Genomic DNA, 16,476 nt, shown 5'->3' on the forward strand with positions numbered 1-16,476 from the left:
TAATATCTTGTTCATATGGATTTGCTTTGAGTGGGCAAGAAAGGTATAATAATACACCTGCTTCTGGGAATTATTGGTAACTGATGAGATATCAATAGCAATGGTAATAATTAATATTACTGCTAAGTATTATAATATATCAGCTTTCCTGGTGGCTCAGATGGTAAAGAATCCTCCTGCAGTGCAGGAGATCTGGGTTCAATCCCTGGGTTGGGAAGATCTCCTGGAGGAGGGCATGGTAACCCACTCCAGTATTCTTGCCTGGAGAATCACATGGACAGTGGAGTCTGGTGGGCTACAGTTCATGGGGTCACAAAGAATCAGACATAACTGAGTGACTAAGCACTGCATTATAACATGTAACTGACATTATCTGAGTACAAACTGTGTGCCAGTCACTTTTACATGCTTTAAATGTGTGATCTTAGTTTATCTGTCTGATAAGGCAGGTATCCTGAAGTGTCCTACTTTACAAAAGATATAACTGAGTCTCAAAAAGGTCAATTAACATGCTCAAGGTCATACAGCAGGTAAAGCCAGAGCAGAATCTGCTGGCCTATACAGAGTTGGACACGACTGAAGTGACTTAGCAGCAGCAGCAACATAGTACCTCCCAGTGAACAAAAGTGGATATACAGGACGAATGCAAGAAAGTGATTGAGTTACTAAGTTATACTCTGAGCCAGGCTTACAGAGATCAGGAAGCTGATCTCTTGACCTATGCTTTTGGCTTTGAAGACCCTCTACATTAGCCCACATCTGTTCTCTGAGTCAAAGCTTCCCATTTCCAGCTACTTATTGGACACCTTCACTTAGATATATCATGGACACCTGAAAGATAATATATGCTAAACAGAGCCTTCATTTTATCCCATAAACCTGTTCTCCATCCAAGTCTATCCAGACTCATAAATGGCCCTACCAATCAGACTTCACTGGAGTCAGGAACCTGGGAGTGGTCCTGATTCTTCTCTTTTCTTTCTCTCCCCATATCCAATCCACCACCAACTCCCACTAATTTCCAAGCAAAACCTGTTGCAAATCTGTCCACTTGTTCATCTTCACCATCACCTCAAGGTCTCAGCACCACCTGCCTCCAGCTTAGATGACTTCTCATTGGTCTCCCTCAACCAGTCTTGCCCCCTTCAACTGACTGTCTCTGGAACTTAAAAAATGAGCTTCCTGGGACACAAGAAGGGTCACTTCCCTGTTGGAAACCCTTCCATCACTTCTCACTGCACCTTGATTAGAATCTACAAGTATTACCAAGGCTTATCATGGGTGACCATACTTCCTGGTTAGCCCAGGACAGTCTTGATTTTCATTTGTTATGAAAATCAACAGTTATAACCAATTAACTGTTTTTAGTGCCTCTCTCACTCTCAGGAGCCTCACAGTTTGGACCTCAAATAACATGGTCATCCAAGCTATGAGGCACCCATGAGCCATCCAACCCATCCTTTAAGCTTCATTCCCACCACCGCTCACCATGTGATGAGCAAATGACCATGTCTCAGGTCACTTCAAGCTCTTTCCCAAAGTGGGATTGGTCTTGTCTTGTTCTTGCCTGGGACACTCTCCAGCCCCCTTTTCATGTGGCCAACTCCTCAGGTCTCAACTCAAGGGCAGCCACCCTCTGAATATGTCTCTGCAGTGCCTTTTGAGCTTCCCATCCATTTCTTTCTTCATCTGTTTATTTTTTATCTCTATAATTAGAATCAAAAGCCTATGGGGACAGGGATCACCCTCTTCTTTCTGCTGCTAGCATGGGACCCAGCATATGATAGGTACTCAATGGATGCTGAATGAATGAATGCCTGACTGGCTGGCTGTCTGAATGGATGACTACATCATCCTGAGCCCAGAGAAGTTCACAGGATAGTAGTATCCACTAGACTTAAGGTTTAGTTGGCTTAAAGCTCAACATTCAGAAAATGAAGATCATGGCATCTGGTCCCATCACTTCATGGGAAATAGATGGGGAAACAGTGGAAACAGTGTCAGACTTTATTTTTTGGGCTCCAAAATCACTGCAGATGGTGACTGCAGCCATGAAATTAAAAGACGCTTACTCCTTGGAAGGAAAGTTATGACCAACCTAGATAGCATATTGCAAAGCAGAGACATTACTTTGCCAACAAAGGTTTATCCAGTCAAGGCTATGGTTTTTCCTGTGGTCATGTATGGATGTGAGAGTTGGACTGTGAAGAAGGCTAAGCGCCGAAGAATTGATGCTTTTGAACTGTGGTGTTGGAGAAGACTCTTGAGAGTCCCTTGGACTGCAAGGAGATCCAACCAGTCCATTCTGAAGGAGATCAGCCGTGGGATTTCTTTGGAAGGAATGATGCTAAAGCTGAAACTCCAGTACTTTGGCCACCTCATGCGAAGAGTTGATTCATTGGAAAAGACTCTGATGCTGGGAGGGATTGGGGGCAAGAGGAGAAGGGGATGACAGAGGATGAGATGGCTGGATGGCATCACTGACTCGATGGATGTGAGTCTGGGTGAACTCCAGGTGTTGGTGATAGACAGGGAGGCCTGACGTGCTGTGATTCATGGGATCGCAAAGAGTCGGACACGACTGAGCGACTGAACTGAACTGAACTGAATGAGCATTGGCATGTTTCATCAGCATTTTGGCTGCTTTTTCTTGGGCAGTTTTCCTACAACCCATGATAATATCACTGCGTATATCACTGTACATGTATATATGTTCTCTCATTGGACCCTGGCACTGAAACCATGGATAATCATTAGTCAAATCCACTTCCCCTGCCTTCACTAGTCAAGGTCACTTTAAGACTTGCATCTGCATATAACCTAAACAGTAAGATAGTTGCCTGCGTTATTTTCCAGGACTTGGGGAGTCAGCTGTGCCTAGTGGGAATAGAACTGGTTCAGACTGGGTAGGACCACCAGCCCTTCAACAGAGCATGCCCAAGTTCTGCTTGGTGACCTTGATGTCAGAGGGCAGAAAACTCCCCCCTCAGGTAGTGCAAAGTGCCTCCATTTCTGGACATGCAGAGGCCTGTAGCTTAGGAACACCTGCGTTAGAACAATGACTACTGCACCTTTTTCCAATCACATTTCACTGTGCTCCCTTTGCTCCCCAGGCCTCAGACTGCCCTGGCCCTTTGCTCTTTATCCATAAACACCCAGAGCCCCTTGCCTTCCAGGAGGTGGTTCTGAGACTTGTTATCCTATCACCTTGCCTGGCTGCCTTGCTAATAAACCCTCTCTTCACCGCAGACTTCATCATCTCAGCATTTTGGCTTGCTGTGACACTGGATAAACTGAACACCAATGCTCAGAGGTAGGTCTTTAACAAGACTTGAGGTTCAAAGAGCTATTCTGGCCAGACTTGAGGAATTAGATTGAGGGTGAGGGTGTTTCTGTTCTGAGAGCACGGCAGGGATGAAGAGCTTGGAGTTAGAGTGCTGGAATTTGGAGCAGCCCAGCTCTACCACTTATTAACAGTATCATTTTAAGCCAGTCGCTTAATCTCTGTGTGCCTCAGTTACCACATCAGGAAAGTGGGAGTGACAACTGCACTCACCCTAATGCATGGTGTGGAGATTTAGTGCAATGATGCACGTGAAGCACTTAGCCCAGTGCCTGGCACATAGTAAGGGCTCTGTACATTTCCTAATAAGAGAAGCACTGATGGTGCTTTTATTCATTTATTATTTTTTATTGGAGTATAATCGCTTTGCAATGTTGTGTTAGTTTCTGCTGTATAGCGAAGTGAACCAGCTATCTGTGTGTATATATATCAACATATATAAATGGCTATATATATACACATACCCCCTCCCTCTTTATTTTAATTTGAGTTTATTAATTTTTAATTGGAGGACAATTGCTTTACATTATTGTGTTGGTTTCTGCCATATATCAACATGAATCGGCCAGGGGTATATGGTTCTCTCTTAAACCTCCCATCCCACCCCCACCCCTATCCTACCAGTCTACATCATCACACAGCACCAAGCTGAGCTCCCTGCACTATACAACAGCTTCCTGCTAGCTATCTAGTAGCACTGCCAGCACATTTTTTGCCCCCATGGTCACCACCAGTGGCCCCCACCAGTGGCCCCCACTGCTCTCACCTCAATCTGAAGCTTATACCATTCCTGGACTCTCTTGCTCAGTCCTGCAGTAGTCACCAACCATCCATCTGGGGTCACTCGGAAGGCAAAGCCATCATTCCCCTTGGTGATTCGGAAGGAGAAGGGAGGACCATTCTCTGGGGAGTCTGGGTCACTCAGAATCAGTTGCAAGACTTTGCTGCCAATGGGGGCATTTTCCTGAGAACAAGAGTGACAAAATCAAAGAGCAAAGTGAGTCCCGGTCCTTCTTCTCACATCTTTTCTGGATTCCCTTCTCTAGGATGAGTCCTCAGTGCTCTGGCTGCTCCCAGGTCATGCCTACATCTTGAACTGTCATTCATTCATTCTGCCTGTCTGTTAATTAGTGGTTGCCTTTTTAATCTAGACTAGAGCTTCCGGAGGGAAGTCCTAGGTTTTAGAAACAAAGGCCATTGGGGCTGGAAGGGTCTCTAGAGTCCCTTTATCCTATAGAGAGGTGACTTGTCCATGTCACATAACTGATAATTCATGTATATAAAATTAGTGCCTGAGATCCACATGGGAATTTCGTGATTCACAGGATCAGTTGAAAACCTAGAGATGGTTTCATGATTAGATGACCAATGGAACACACATCCAATGAGAAAAATTCAAAGACAATTAGTAATTCAACTGAGAAGAATGGATCCCCTGGATATTGTTTAAGTTTTTTTTTTTTTAATATTTATTTGGCTGCGCCAGTTCTTGGCGGCATGTGGGATCTTCATTCTTCATTGCAACACACAGGATCTTTAGTTGCAGCATGCAGGATCTAGTTCCCGGACCAGGGCTCAAACCTGAGCTCCCTGCATTATAAGCATAGAGTCTTAGCCACTGGCCCACCAGGGAAGTCCCTGTTTCAGTCTTTGTTCTGTAACACAGGAATTCAGCATGCTGTAATATTTACAGTGATTGTTAACTGTCTTTTTAGCATCAAAAACCTTATCTAAAAACACAATCTCATGAGCAGAAAGTCATAGTTTCATAGTTAACAGGTAGTCTGCCCTTTCTTATAAAATCCTGCTTTTATTCAGGTAGAGCAATACCCTCAGCAAAGAAGTGCTCCTCCTAAGAAGAGACAGACTATGATTGGTTTAAGTCAGTTGTAATAATCTGATTTCCTATGCCAGTTTTTACATAGTTCATCAGGCACTCTATCTATCAGATCTATGGATAGATAGAGTGCCTGATGGAATGAGGTTTGTGACATTGTACAGGAGACAGGGATCAAGACCATCCCCATGGAAAAGAAATGCAAAAAAGCAAAATGGCTGTCTGGGGAGGCCTTACAAATAGCTGTGAAAAGAAGAGAAGCGAAAAGCAAAGGAGAAAAGAAAAGATATAAACATCTGAATGCAGAGTTCCAAAGAATAGCAAAAAGAGATAAGAAAGCCTTCTTTGGCGATCAATGCAAAGAAATAGAAGAAAACAACAGAATGGGAAAGACTAGAGATCTCTTCAAGAAAATCAGAGATACCAAAGGAACATTTCATGCAAAGATGGGCTCGATAAAGGACAGAAATGGTATGGATGTGGCACCCCACTCCAGTACTCTTGCCTGGAAAATCCCATGGATGGAGGAGCCTGGTAGGCTGCAGTCCATGGAGTCGCAAAGAGTCGGACACGACTGAGTGACCTCACTTTCACTTTTCACTTTTATGCATTGGAGAAGGAAATGGCAACCCACTCCAGTGTTCTTGCCTGGAGAATCCCAGGGATGGGGGAGCCTGGTTGGCTGCCGTCTATGGGGTTGCACAGAGTCAGACACGACTCTGTGTCTGACTGTTGCTGTTGTAGCAGCAGCAGCAACAGAAGCAGAAGATATTAAGAAGAGATGGCGAGAATACACAGAAGAACTGTACAAAAAAGATCTTCATGACCCAGATAATCATGATGGGTGATCACTGACCTAGAGCCAGACATCCTGGAATGTGAAGTCAGGTGGGCCTTGGAAGGCATCACTACTAACAAAGCTAGTGGAGGTGATGGAATTCCAGTTGAGCTATTTCAAATCCTGAAAGATGATGCTGTGAAAGTGCTGCATTCAATATGCCAGCAAATTTGGAAAACTCAGCAGTAGCCACAGGACTGGAAAAGGTCAGTTTTCATTCCAATCCCAAAGAAAGGCAATGCCAAAGAATGCTCAAACTACCACACAATTGCACTCATCTCACATGCTAGTAAAGTAATGCTCAAAATTCTCCAAGCCAGGCTTCAGCAATATGTGAACCGTGAACTTCCTGATGTTCAAGCTGGTTCTAGAAAAGGCAGAGGAACCAGAGATCAAATTGCCAACATCTGCTGGATCATGGAAAAAGCAAGAGAGTTCCAGAAAAACATCTATTTCTGCTTTATTGACTATGCCAAAGCCTTTGACTGTGTGGATCACAATAAACTGTGGAAAATTCTGAAAGAGATGGGAATACCAGACCACCTGATCTGACTCTTGAGAAATCTGTATGCAGGTCAGGAAGCAACAGTTAGAACTGGACATGGAACAACAGACTGGTTCCAAATAGGAAAAGGAGTACGTCAAGGCTGTATATTGTCACCCTGTTTATTTAACTTATATGCAGAGTACGTCATGAGAAACGCTGGACTGGAAGAAACACAAGCTGGAATCAAGATTGCCGGGAGAAATATCAATAACCTCAGATATGCAGATGACATCACCCTTATGGCAGAAAGTGAAGAGGAACTAAAAAGCCTCTTGATGAAAGTGAAAGTGGAAAGTGAAAAAGTTGGCTTAAAGCTCAACATTCAGAAAACGAAGATCATGGCATCCAGTCCCATCACTTCATGGGAAATAGATGGGGAAACAGTGTCAGACTTTATTTTTCTGGGCTCCAAAATCACTGCAGATGGTGACTGCAGCCATGAAATTAAAAGACGCTTACTCCTTGGAAGGAAAGTTATGACCAACCTAGATAGCATATTAAAAAGCAGAGACATTACTTTGCCACAACAGGTCCATCTAGTCAAGGCTATGGTTTTTCCTGTGGTCATGTATGGATGTGAGAGTTGGACTGTGAAGAAGGCTGAGTGCTGAAGAATTGATGCTTTTGAACTGTGGTGTTGGAGAAGACTCTTGAGAGTCCCTTGGACTGCAAGGAGATCCAACCAGTCCATTCTGAAGATCAGCCATGGGATTTCTTTGGAAGGAATGATGCTAAAGCTGAAACTCCAGTACTTTGGCCACCTCATGCGAAGAGTTGATTCATTGGAAAAGACTCTGATGCTGGGAGGGATTGGGGGCAAGAGGAGAAGGGGACAACAGAGGATGAGATGGCTGGATGGCATCACTGACTCGATGGACGTGAGTCTGGGTGAACTCCGGGAGTTGGTGATGGACAGGGAGGCCTGGCGTGCTGCGATTCATGGGGTCACAAAGAGTTGGACACGACTGAGTGATTGATCTGATCTGTTCTGATGCCAGTTTTTTTTTTTTAATTTAAGGGTGATCATATAATCCAGTTCTGACCATTGGAGAAGTCTGACAGGTGAGGGTTCTTTTGATAGAAACAGATTCAGCAAAAGAAGTCTCCTCCTGTTCACCTTTGAAGAAGGTTAGGCAAGGATGTGATGCTGGAGCTACAGCAGCCATTTTATAACCATAAGGAAGAAGGTGAGTGAATTTTGAAGAAAGTAATCCAAAATTGTGATATCATTTTTTTTTTCTGCTGAAATAAACAATTCTGGAATTGGTTTTCCCACTATCAGAACTTTTGCTATAGGATTAATAAGGCCTTATTGTTTAATGAACTTTTAGTCAAGTGATCTGTTATTAGCAGCCAAAGCCTTGTAACTCATACTCATAATTTCCAAAACAGGTGACCCTGGCTGATGGATATGGGACTCAGAATTTTGTGCTCCTACCCACTTCCTTACCTCTCTCTGTGTGATCACAATTCCCCACAGAATCCCAAGGCCTTCTCCAAATCCAGTTTATAAACCATTAGTATAGCGGAAATAGCTTGGGATCTGGAAAGTCTTTGAGTTCAAATCCCAAATTTGCCACATTTTTGACTATGGCATGTTTCTGTACCTCCATTTAAAAATTCTGTAAAATGAGTACTATCTACTTCCATATGACTGTGTGAGTCCCCTATGAGATAATGGATGCAGAAGAACCTAGCAGAATGCTTGATAATTTTTAATTGTATAATCCATAATCCCCTTCAGCAGGCTGTGTTGCCATTTGGGATATCAATGCAAGGTCACAGTCACTGTTTGGGTGGACTGATACCAGTGGTGAGCACCCTCCACTAGGAAGAAAATGGAGGGAAGATGATGACTTTGGGATGATTTTGGAAGGTTGAGCATACCTGGACAGAGGTGCTGTAGTTGAGCTGAAAGAATCTTGGTGGGTTGTCATTGACATCAACCACTTGGATAGCGATGTCTGTGTCCTCATAGAGTGCGGGCTGCCCACTGTCTGTGGCTCGGAGCTTCAGGGAATAGCTAGAAGTCTACAGCAAGAGGCCCAGGGGAGAATTAGCAACAGGGTCCTCAGTTCTGCCCCCCTGATTCATGATTAATGTTTTTGGTAAAATAAGATGGAGACACTCCCTTTTGCCTGTCCCCATTGCTGTCCCATAGCATTTTAGGGCTCAAGTTCTGGTGTCAGGCAGAAGTAAATTTGACTTCCAGTTTAACTATTTACTAGCTATGAGACCTTGGCAGAGTGACTGACTTGTGTGTGGGTGATATCAGGAACCACATCCTAGGATTACTTTAAGGACCAAATGGCATACTGTATGAAAATCACATAGCAAAGTCCCTGGCACAGAGCAGGTGCTCAGTAAAGTGAGAAGTTGGCCTGAGTTAAAAGTTACTCAGCCCCTCTCCTGCCTCTGGCTTTACATGCCTAGAGTCTCCACAGAGAAAAGGAATGGGGGACACTGAGGGCAGGTCAGGAGAAGCATCAGGCTGGGGTGCTGACCACAGTTCACCCTCTGGACCTTCAGCAGGGCTATATTCTGCTCTGATGATCTCAGAATGGGTCCCTCCCATGTGACTCACCTGTTCCCAGTCCAGGGCCTTGGCCACCTGTAGCTCTCCTTTCTTGGGATGGATGGCAAAGTGCCCAAGCTGGTTCCCTCCTATGAGGCTGTAAGTGATGGCACTATTTACAGGTCCATCTTCATCAGTTGCTGACACCTGCAGTGGGGGCAGGTGATGATTGTGAATGGAGGGGCAAGAGAGACCAGAAAGGAAATCTTGGCCCCTAGGAGTGTAGGGGGCACAAATATGTTCCTGCCCCACAGATTGTCCTTGGGCTGGCAGTCCCTAGACCACAGTCATCCTTTCCCAGAGAATATCTTCATTTACATCCTGGTAAGGATGTCAGCATGTCATGGTTCATTCATTTATCTATCCATTCCTTCATTCCTTCATTTACTCATTCATTCATAACTGACAGGGTATGAAGGTCCTGTGCTAGGAGTTGAGGAATATGCCAAAATGAGCAAGCCCTCAGGAAGCTTAATGTCTAATTTTATGGTCAAGTCTAATTTGGAGCAAAGAATGATCAGTTTTATGGCTATAAATTTCACCTGGGGAGGTTAGACAAGGATTTGCAAAGCCTTGAAGGATAAGGAAGGCTTCTGGGAGTGGAGTCAGCATTCCAGGCAGAGGAAACAATATGAGCCCAGGGATATGAAAGTCCAGAGGATATTTGAGGAAAGGCATCTCCTTCTGTGTGATTGGAGCATAGGGTGCACGTGAAAGGAGATGAAAACCTCGAATATGGGCATGCAGAGTTCACTTTCACTGCATGAAATGGGGAGCAATTACATATTTAAATGCAAAGAGGTGTTCTTTGGTGTCCCCCCCATTCCTCCCTTCCCAGACTGACCCTCTGTGCCCCCTGTGTCCTCTGGGGCCTCTGATCTAGATCTTATCAAACATGGCTCTGAGACATTTTGTCAAGAGAGAGCTTGGTTGAGTGGCTACACGTCAGTCAAGTCTATAGTGTATTAATTGATAAAATAATCTATGCTCATAGTTGACTAAAGGAAGGGGAGATAAGAACCCGCCCCAGAGTCCATCTCCCCCCAACACACACACACACAGGGCAAAATCACAGATTCTTACTGTCAGCACAACATCCCCCACGATGGCATTCTCTAAGACCCTTGTGCTGTACAGGTGCTGGGGGAATCTGGGCCGATGTTCATTGATATCAGTGATGTTGACCACGATAGTGGTCATGTCACTGAGGGAGGAAGAGCCCTTCCGGCTGCACTCGACGGACAGGAAGTACTTGGGGCTGGTCTCAAAGTCCAGGCTCTTGTTGACGTACAGGATCCCTGAAGAAACAAGAGGTGATGGGAGCATTGAGGCAGGTGGGACCACAAAGGCAGAGTGCTGAGGGGGTCTTGAGCTAAATGCCAGGAGAGGCAGCTCAGCTGTGTTGGGAGAGACTGATTTCCTGCCTCATCTGCTCTGTCATCTCCTGCATCATCTCCATCATCTCCTCCATCATCTCTCTCTATTTTCCCTCCCCTATAGTCTCCTTTCTCCTCTTCCATCTCCTCTCATTTTCCTTATTACCATCTCAGCAGAAGCTTTGCCCTCATTTATTTATGTACTATTTCATTGAGATTTTGTTTAAATCTATAATGTTAACTCTGTGTCATATGGAGCTATAATAACCCTTAGAACAAGAACAAGGTGTGATTCCCATTTTCTAGGTAAGTCAGCTGATGTGCCCAAAAGCTAAGTGACCTGCCCAAGGCACCCATTTACTAGGTGCTACAGTCACCTAGTAAATGACAGAACTTACGTTATAGAGTTTTATACCACCCAGCATTGTTCAACAAATTGTTAGGGCAGAGAGTTATTATTATGAAAACTGGAAAATAAAAGAATAAGGATTTATCCTGCTATTCCTCTATAACTGAATAGTTAAAGGTAGAAAACTCTTCTTTATAAAATGATTCCAGTTAGTAAATGAATGAAGAATGATAGGACTAGAAAAAGCCACCATTTTGCAGCCCCTAAAGAAATAATGTACCTAGGAAATAATCACTAAAGGCTGTTAAAACCTCTGTTGAAGGAATAGCTATATGAGGAACTCTGTAATAAATAGATCATACTGACAGCCTCTGAGCCCACCATCAATCTTAACCTCAGGAAAAAGAACCAATAAACCATTACATGCCTCCTAATGTGGTGCAAAGCAGAGCCCAGCATCATCTATGAAGCACTGTTGGCAAAATATTGAGCTTGAACGTGATCAAGGTCTTTGATTCAAATGTCATTTATAATAAGCTTAGGGGCTAGGGGGATATATTATATGACATCATAAAGGTACAACTAGCCAATCCAAAATATTAGAAAATCTTGCCTCACACATGACCCAAATTTTTCATTAAAATAAATAAAATATTTATTTTATTTCATTAAATAAACAAATAAGTGGGAAATAAAGAGGGAGAGGAAAATGTTAGAGATCCAAAGGGACGTTATATAGTTTCTATCAATGAAATGCAATATGTGGACTTTTGAGGCTGTTGACAAACAAACCAACTTCAAAAAGTCATTTGAGATATAGTCTGAAAAGTTGTCTGGAAACTATATTAAGGAATTATTATCTTTTGGGTGTGATAATGATATTATGGCTGTGCCTATACAAGAAATTCTTATCACTTAGAGATACACACTAAAGTATTTACAAACCACACAATATCATGTCCGGGGTTTGCTTTTTTTTTTTTTTTTAACTGAATCTTAATCCTGTTACTTATTTATTTGGCTGCACTGGGTCTTGGTTGTGGTACACGGGATCTTCGGTCTTTATTGAGACGTGCAGGCTCTTAGCTGCAGCATATGAGGTCTAGTTCCCTGACCAGGGATTGAACCCCGGCCCCCTGCACTGCGAGTGCAGAGCATTGGCCACTGGACCACCAGGGAAGTCCCTGGGATTTGCTTTAAAATAACTCAGCAATGGGTGGATGTGAGGGTTAAGGATGAAACTAGACAAGACGAATGTTGATAATTACTGAAGCTGGATGATGGGAACATGGGGTCCATATACTGTTTCCTCTATTTTTAAAAACATGTTTAAAGTCCCCATAATAAAAACTGAGCAAAAATTACTGCTCAACAGGCGGTTGCTTTAGGAGGTAGAGCACACCATTGCAGAGGTGGGGAGGGATCCACGTGGGGCCTGGTCTGACCTGAGCAGCTTCTGAGGCCCTTCCATGGGATGCTGTGAGTCTGACTTAGATTCTTTCATGGATAGGAGGATAGAAGAGAGCAGTTTTCCTAGATGTCTATCTTTATGAGACTAAGGGAAAATTCAAGGGAGACGGGATGTTTGTGGATGGCTTTAGGAGGGAAGCAGGCAGCCTTGCCTTGGGCTGCTCAAGCCCCAAATTCTAGCAGGTGCTTTATGCCTTGGCAGCCAAGGATGGAGGGTAGCCTCAGCATCCTGGGGCTGGATGTGAGCTGGGACTGTGAAGTTGCAAAGTGGGAGGAGGGGGTCCTCAACACAGAGTCCTTGGTGGGGACATAATGCAAGGAGGAGTGTTTCCATGTAAGCGGGGCCCAGGGTGCAAGAAGGGACTTGGTATCTAAAGAGATCCAGAGTGAAAAAGGGGCTGAAAGATGCCAGGGAGGGGCTGTGGTATGTGAGTCAGACTGTGTGTGTGTGTGTGTGTGTGTGTGTGTGTGTGTGTGTTTAGGGTAGGGGTGGAGCTGCCTCCCGGCGCTGTCTCACCTGTGCGGGCATCCAGGCGGAACCTCCCCTGCTCATTCCCACTGACCACGCGGTAGCCAGTCTTCTCGGCACCCGGGCGAGTGAGGGTGGCCAGCCGCAGCACCTCTGTGCCGCGCTGGGCATCCTCTGGCACCTGCACGCTGTGCTCGGTGCTCAGAAACACAGGCAGGTAGTCCTCCAGCCCCACCACAGAGACCGTGACGGTGCCCAGCGTGGAGAGCGGTATCGGGGTACCCAGGTCAGAGGCACGGACGGTGAGCTCCAGCGCTGCCTGTGGCCTGACCTGCAGCGGCTTCTCCAGCCGGATCACACCCGTGGTGGCCTCGATGGAAAAGTGGCCTTCAGCAGAGTCCGTGAGAGAATAAACCACCTGGGCATTGGTGCCTGGGGAGGGAGACAGAGTGCATTATTCATACAGAGGGACCTCCCCTGGGCCCTGCCTGCTGCAAAACTTTCAGACAGAGGAGGGTCTGGAAGACAGGGTCCCTATAAAGGCTAACATGCTTAGGCTGTTAGCAGTGAGACCCTCTCATGGGGGGTTTCTTGAGGAGGGTGGGGTTCAAGACCTCATAGAAGGTTCTTGTGAAGGGGAGGGTTATTCTGCAAACCCTTAAGGATATCTGAAGCTGTTTATGTGGAGGTTAGGGTCCAATGTCAGCTCATAAAATGAAAATTTTACAAGATTGAAACCACTCATAACAAGTTCTTTGGTTGTGATAGAACAATTCTTGATTGTGGTGGTGGTTGCATGAGTCTATACATGGGAAAATATAGAATAGAAGGGCACACATGTACATATTCAAATAAGTGCATATGGAAACTGTGAAATTTGAATAAGTTCGGAGTCTAATTATCAGTACTGTCCCCGGTGGCTCAGATGGTAAAGAGTCTGCCTGCAGTGAGGGAGACCCAGGTTCAATCCCTGGGTCAGGAAGATTCCCTGGAGAAGGCAATGGCAACCTACTCCAGTATTCTTGCCTGGAAAATCCCATGGATGGAGGAGCCTGGCAGGCTACATGGAGTTGCAGACAGTCGGACACGACTGAGCAACTTCACTTTCTTTCTTTTTCTTCTGTTGGTAATGTCCCATGACCAGTTTCCTGGTTTTAATGTCATACTACAGATTGCTGCCTTTGGGGAAAGCTGAGTGAAGGATGCATAGGCTTCTCAGTACTATTTGTGCAACTTCCTGTGTGTCTATAATTATGTCAAAATAAAAAGAAAACAAAAACCAGAAAATAAAATATACACCCATGGAAAGTTCTCAGTAAATCAAAGCACATAGTGTTTTTCGAGCTTTGTCTCAGAGGCCGTTATTTCCTTTGATTGTGGACCAGATGAAGCAGTTGGCTCAGGCAGGGCCCATAGGGTCTGAAGAAGGCCAACATTAGTGCTCAGCCATGAGAGCCTCACCCAATGGGAGGAGCACAGGCCTTGAGCCTATAGAGACTGAATCCCACACACACGTGGGGACACAACGCTTTTGTTGAATTTACATGAACTAAGTGTGCATACCATGCACATTCTTCCATATGTGTATTTTTTTCTCGAGAGAGAAGTACTGCTCAGGCTACATATGAAATATTGAGGTGGAATATTTGGGTTAAAATAATAATAACAGTTTTCAAGGGTTAATTGTTAACTGGTACAAGGCCAGAGGATGAATCCTAGAAGGGAGGTAGGGTTGGAAACTCAAGAGTGAAGAAGCTAGGGCTCTTTCATCCAAAAAGGGAACCTTGAGGCTGGAGCTGACAGTTAGCACGTCCCAGTCTTGGAAGGTCTAGGACACCTGTGTGGCTGCAGATGGCAGGACCATGATTGACAGGTATCTGCTCCAAAATGCTAACACTTAATAATTATCTGAGGAAGGAAGGGCTGCCTGGAAAGTTGGGAGCTTCCTGTTCCTGGAGGTGTGCAAGCCCTGGCTAATTGGGCATTGCAGGGTCTTAGATATCAGGCCTTTGCACTGACTATTTGCCTTCCCTGGAACCCCTGTGTTCCTCCAAAATCTCTCACCTAATTGGGCATTGCAGGGCCTTAGATATTATGCCTTTGCACTGACTATTTGCCCTCCCTGGAACCCCTGTGTTCCTCCAAAATCTCTCACCTCCCTCAATGCCAAGCCAAAACTCCCTTCCTCTAAGAAGTTGTAAATTTACTCTGTTCGTGTCTCATGAATCAGAGTATTATCACTACCATCATCTTCATCATTGTTCCTCTGGCTACTTTGATCCTGAGAGTATTTTTTACCTATAGCAAAATTGTCCAATTTTCTTGAATTAAATTTTATAATTGTATATGTGCATATATATATATAAACATATATATATACACATACATCTATAGACATAGAGATTGCCACAGTGAAAAACTTCATGATGTCAGAATCTTTTAATGGTACAATATGAAATGAATACTCCTGGATGAAACCAATTTGCCTTGTAAATAGTAAAAGGAAAAGAATCCTAATGAAAACCATGTCATTAAAATTAAAATGTAAAATATTAAAACGTAAAAATAAAATGTAAACTATTCCACTTCATTGCCTAGAAAATTGATCCAAGAATTTAGTAGACTAAATGGAGTTTGTGCCCTAGGTTTCTTTCTTGTGGCCAATTAATCAGAGTCAAATAATTCTGACTGGTGTATTGTATTCAAAATATCCTGGAGCTTAAATGATAGGATTGAAAGTGCTCTAAGTCTAAGAGGCAGGGAGAAGCAATGAGGCTGAAATGCCCCACATCAGTCTTGAAACGGCCAAAATCTTTGGTCCTCTAGCACTTAGGTATGCAGTTTATGGACATTTTCTACTTGTAACTGTCTGTAGGCTCAGAAGCGACAGTCCTTGCAGTTCCAGAACAACAGAGAGAGAGCCAAAACCTCGCCTAAGGTGACCCTGTAAGCAAATGGCCTCTAATCCTTGTCTTTCTCACCTTGGTCAGGGTCCCGGGCCAATACTACCGCCACAGGGGTCTTCACCGTGGTGTTGTCGAAGACTGCCACAGCAGAGTGGCTGGGGAAGAACCGGGGGGCATTGTCATTCACGTCCTCCACATGAAGGGTCACATCTGCCTGGCATGATTGGCCGCCTCCATCAGTTGCCTTGGCAACAAGGCTGTACACATCCTTCTTCTCTCGGTCTAAGGCTGTGAGTGTGGTCAGATCCCCTGGCAGGAGAAAGGACAGAAAGTGATCTTTCTCTGGAGGCCATGATCCTAGCATGTACATTCCTGATGTTTATATGAGATAACCTCAGCACTGCCCCCCGCCTCATTGTGCTGTCACAGAGAATAGGGGTCCGGTGTACAGATGGTTAGGAAAGAGGCCGAGTCTGTATCTTTCCACACCTGCTTGCTTTCCTAGTCACATTCCACCACTGCATCCCCAACTTAAAATTCACACCAACAAGCTACAAAGAGGTACAACATTTTAAAATGCCAGTTAGACAGTTTCTAACACCACATAAAATGTGTTTATGCTTTGGCCTACAGTTTCACTTCTAGGACTATATCCCATAGAATAATCAACCCAAGGAGAAAATATACATGTAGAGATATTCTCTGCAGCATTCTTTATAAATAGCAATATACTGAAAATATCCTGTGTCTTTCAAAAAGGTACTAG

At 44.4% G+C, this 16,476-nt stretch overlaps 1 protein-coding gene across 3 annotated transcripts in view; it reads right to left on the minus strand.

The window, feature by feature from the left end:
* FAT2 (FAT atypical cadherin 2) overlaps positions 1-16,476 on the minus strand; it is a 98,971-nt gene that overhangs the window by 27,982 nt on the left and 54,513 nt on the right. For all 3 annotated transcript variants that reach the window (XR_015167760.1, XM_086412513.1, XM_086412515.1), the window contains 6 exons: positions 15,786-16,019; positions 12,853-13,236; positions 10,224-10,438; positions 9,150-9,287; positions 8,453-8,596; positions 4,110-4,307 (listed from right to left, as the gene is read on the minus strand). Coding sequence is in view for 2 of the 3 variants with exons in the window: in XM_086412513.1 (XP_086268639.1) it covers positions 4,110-4,307; positions 8,453-8,596; positions 9,150-9,287; positions 10,224-10,438; positions 12,853-13,236; positions 15,786-16,019 (1,313 nt within the window). In the remaining variant the exon portion in view is untranslated. The remainder of the gene's footprint in view (positions 1-4,109; positions 4,308-8,452; positions 8,597-9,149; positions 9,288-10,223; positions 10,439-12,852; positions 13,237-15,785; positions 16,020-16,476) is intronic.

This window comes from Bos grunniens, chromosome 7 (genome assembly GCF_055505025.1).
Source record: "Bos grunniens cultivar Pamir isolate PY7600 chromosome 7, Bosgru_T2T1.0, whole genome shotgun sequence".
Taxonomy (NCBI): domain Eukaryota; kingdom Metazoa; phylum Chordata; class Mammalia; order Artiodactyla; family Bovidae; genus Bos; species Bos grunniens.